General features: G+C 35.3%; 1 protein-coding gene across 1 annotated transcript; it reads left to right on the top strand.

The window, feature by feature from the left end:
* Positions 1-323: 323 nt before the first annotated feature.
* Positions 324-3,697, top strand: LOC137738326 (Protein kinase superfamily protein). Its single transcript, XM_068477963.2, has 7 exons — positions 324-815; positions 924-1,178; positions 1,360-1,517; positions 1,613-1,692; positions 1,838-1,973; positions 2,273-2,422; positions 3,436-3,697. The coding sequence occupies exons 1-7, from the start codon at positions 608-610 to the stop codon at positions 3,607-3,609; spliced, it is 1,161 nt and encodes a 386-aa protein (XP_068334064.2). The 5' UTR covers positions 324-607; the 3' UTR covers positions 3,610-3,697.
* The last annotated feature ends 596 nt before the right edge of the window (positions 3,698-4,293 follow it).

Genomic DNA, 4,293 nt, shown 5'->3' with positions numbered 1-4,293 from the left:
CTTTTGTTTTCCCTTTCCTTTTTATGATATCCACAAAAAAAAAAAGAGACTTACCCAATTGTTATTGTATGTAAATTACAGTTTGATACGTGCACACTAAAAAACTTCTTTTTTAATATCAACAACGTTTTACTAGATATGTGTTGTATTATAATTCGTAAGTAAGAAAGAATAACTTCTTAACCACTGTTCTAAAACTAAACACATGTGAATCGATCATTTATTTAATAGAACTAATGAATCGTTACACGAAGGAGGCAAAATTATTTTTCCAAAAGACCCTTATCAACCTTCTATAAAAGCAAATTATCCCATGCATGGATAACCATCATTTCTACCGAGTCCCACAACACCCGCGCCCACACCCACACCCACACCCGCAAAAACTGGACAACACTTCCTTGAAGTTTGAACCAACCCATAAGAAACAGACATCCCTTGGCTCTGCCCCTCCTCTTCCTCTTTCTCCTTAAATTGAGAGAGGACTTCGGTCCCCTTTGTTTCTGCTTCTCACTTGAGAGCAGGCTCTGGCTGGAGATTTGTTGCTCAATTGCTCATTTGCTCTGCATATGAAAAAGTGCTTTTCACAGTTCAGAAATTTGCAGCAATGAAATACATTAGAACAAACAGTCTGAAAAGGCTGTTCTCCCTCAAATGGAGAAGTCTAGAGGAACCCACAAGCCCCAATGTCTCCAAAGGCGAAGAAAACAATGAAATCCTGAAGAATGTTGAAGCAAAAGAGCCTTCTCCAAGACCCACTTGGAAATGCTTCTCCTATGAAGAGATTTCTGATGCCACAAATGCTTTCAGCTCAGGTAGGTTTTTGCTTGTTTTCCTTCAAAAACTGTTTGATCCTCTCTGGGTTTTGTCTGGGTGATTGAAATTTGATATTTTTTCACATTTTGTGATGTGGGTTTTGGCAGACAATCTGGTTGGGAAAGGAGGGTATGCACAAGTGTACAGAGGAATTCTAGAAAATGGTGCGGAGATTGCAGTGAAGAGGCTCACAAAAGCTGTGACAGATGAGAGGAAAGAGAAGGAGTTCTTGAATGAGATTGGGACCATTGGACATGTCTGCCACCCAAATGTTCTGTCTCTTGTGGGTTGTTGTATTGACAATGGCCTTTATCTCATCTTCCATTTCTCCTCCAAAGGCTCTGTTGCTTCTCTTCTCCATGGTAAACATTCCACAATAATTTGTTTAGGGGAGCGATTTCTGCACACCCGCTTTCTTCTGGCCCTTGATTATTCTTTAAAAAGGCGTGCAGAAATCGTTTTCCGCCAAAGTAACAATCTAGCAATCTTGTTTTGCTTATTGGGTTTTAATTTCTGGGTTATTTTCTTGAAACCTTGTTGTAGATGAGGATTTGCCGCCTATGGATTGGAAAACAAGGTACAAGATAGCTATTGGGACAGCAAGAGGCCTCCATTACTTGCACAAGGGCTGCCAGAGAAGGATAATTCACAGGGACATTAAGTCTACAAATATTCTATTGACTCTGGATTTGGAACCACAGGTACACATAGAACCATAGTCTCTTGCTCCTTTTCTTAATCAAGATTTGAGAATAATTTATTGAATTTGATGTTTTTATTGTTTGAAATTTTACAGATATCAGATTTTGGTCTGGCAAAATGGCTTCCATCTCAGTGGACTCATCATTCAATTGCTCCAATTGAAGGGACATTTGGGTACTCAATCTTAATAATTACAAGCTTTTATCCATCAAATCCAATGACTTATTAACAACTTTAATCCAGATTTCAAAATGGTTAATTGTTTTTCTTTTTTTGCCAGAACAAATGATTAATTGTTGATATTCTATATATTTTGCAGGCATTTAGCACCAGAGTACTACATGCATGGGATTGTGGATGAGAAAACCGATGTGTTTGCTTTTGGAGTAATTTTGTTAGAGCTCATCTCAGGGAGGAAACCAGTGGATGGGTCTCACCAAAGCTTACATAGCTGGGTAAGTAAATGGAAACCCTTTCAAATCTTATTATATGATTTAGTCTATTAATTACAAGTTAACATATTCCGCGGCTGGGAAGGACTTACATATACTCCTCGACATTTTAAGCTAACAATATATTATCATTTGTTTTAACATTACCGCGACCACATATAATTATACTGGTCTTAGACGCTGTCTCGAGAAATGCATGCAAGTCTTTGTCCTATTATTTCTTAACGACTAATTGAAAATATATGTATTATATTTTGCAAATTGTTGTGGTTCGACTGGAATTTTAAATGTGTTTTCAACAGGCAAAACCAATTTTGAATATTGGGGAGATTGAAAGGCTAGTAGATCCAAGGCTGAGAGGGGCCTATGATGTTACACAGTTGAAAAGACTTGCCTTTGCGGGATCTATGTGCATTAGAGCATCTCCAACATGGCGCCCTTCTATGACCGAGGTACCTATTTATTTTACTTAAAATAAGCTCATGCGGTGCCTTAATATAACAACGTATTACATATTAATAAACTTATCATATATGAGTCTGACGTTTTCAACAAATGACAATGTCACACGATGGTAATTATATTAAAAATTGAAATGTGGGGTTTGTTGAAAGCACTTGTGTTACATTCACAAAAAGATGCTTATAATTTAAAAGCACTTTTAATAATCAAAAGTTTACACAAGTGCTTTGGTTATCTACATGAGCTAGCTACTTGGTTACAGTAGCCATACTTAATGGTTTAAAAATGGTATGTGGTTGTTTGTCTGTAATGACTTTCTGCATCATTTTTCACCAGTTATAACCAGAAACAAGAAACTAATTGTATTTAGCTCTCTCTTTGGGAGTTGGTATATGGCAGGCCATTTGGTTTTTTTTTTTTTGTTTTTTTTGTTTTTTCACGCAATGGCTATTGTCCAACAAATGGTTCCTTCCCACCTAACCTTAATATTTATGCTAAAATAAAGATGTGATCACTCAATCATGCACCATGTTTAGGAAAAAAGATTAAGAACTGATCACCAAAATGATTGTGAGAGTGGGTCCTAATTTGTCTGTTTTTTTTTAACCCATGTCAGCTTCGGTGATCCTTTTCATATAGCTATTGAATACATAGGCAAAAATGCACAATGTAAATCACAAATTCTTCATCTCATATCATTTCCCCTTGCATAAGTTCATGAGTTTAACATAGAACTATATTAAAATAATTGTACCATAATATACTCTTTCGGGTCTGTACACCCTTGTCTTTCTTCTGCACACGTCTTTTAATTCAGGGCATTTAAAATGAATAAATCAAAGGAGACATAATATACGGAAGTTAAAAAAGATAGACATAGAAAAAAGAGTGCAGAAATTATTTTCCAATCTAATTAGCGAGCTTTGTGAGTTTAGTATACTTGTTATGGCTTGCATATGTAAAATATATCATGTAGTAACTTAATGTGCCACTATATTTGCAGGTATTGGAGGTGATGGAATCAGAAGGGGAAATAGACGAAGAGAGGTGGAAGATGGCAGAAGAAGAAGAAGTAGATGAGTTTTGGGGTTTTGAGGATTTAGAAAATGAATGCAACACTTCCTTCTCAATTTCACCACACGATTCCCTTTCAACAGGAAGTTTTAATTACATGTAATAATTATGGTTTAAGAGCTAAAAAGAAAAGGGGTTGGGGACGAACTTTATGCCAATTATTATTATTATATGTGACTTCCTAACCTCAATTTTTATCAACGTGTACATATAAATAGGTTTACACATGTTTGGTACATATAGACCACTTTCCATATATACCTTGTGAGAAACAATAAAATCTCATTGTCATAATTAACATGGTAAATGGTTTCAGATTGAATTGAATTTTTGAAAGGATGATCTATGAATTAGGACTTACAAAATAAACGATTCAGAATTGTTGAAGTACAATATGAAGTAAATCTTACAACTAAACCCTATTTAAAAAAAAAAAAAAATAGGAATCCTTTTGTATGAAGGACAGTGTGCCTATATTTATTTATAAAGCAAAGGTTGTTGCAAATTTGCAGTGCCACTTCACGTGAAGTGTTAATAGTGATTTGACTGCTGAGCGCTGGACATCTATTACTTTTGTAAGATTGTGAAATTGAGACCATAAAAGGAGGCTGAAATGGTGGAATACGTTTAATTGCATACTATCAATTCACTCAGCCACCACTACATTTTGGAAAAATTTGTATAAAAACCCCTGAAAAACTAAAAACAATTAAGAAAGAACCATACAAATGCTTCTTTTTTATACATTTATTTTAGGCCCTAAATAGTTATTTATTTATTACAAGCT

This window comes from Pyrus communis, chromosome 13 (genome assembly GCF_041283825.1).
Source record: "Pyrus communis isolate YQ-2024b chromosome 13, ASM4128382v1, whole genome shotgun sequence".
In the NCBI taxonomy this organism is placed as follows: domain Eukaryota; kingdom Viridiplantae; phylum Streptophyta; class Magnoliopsida; order Rosales; family Rosaceae; genus Pyrus; species Pyrus communis.
This window is presented reverse-complemented; position numbering and strand designations above follow the sequence as displayed.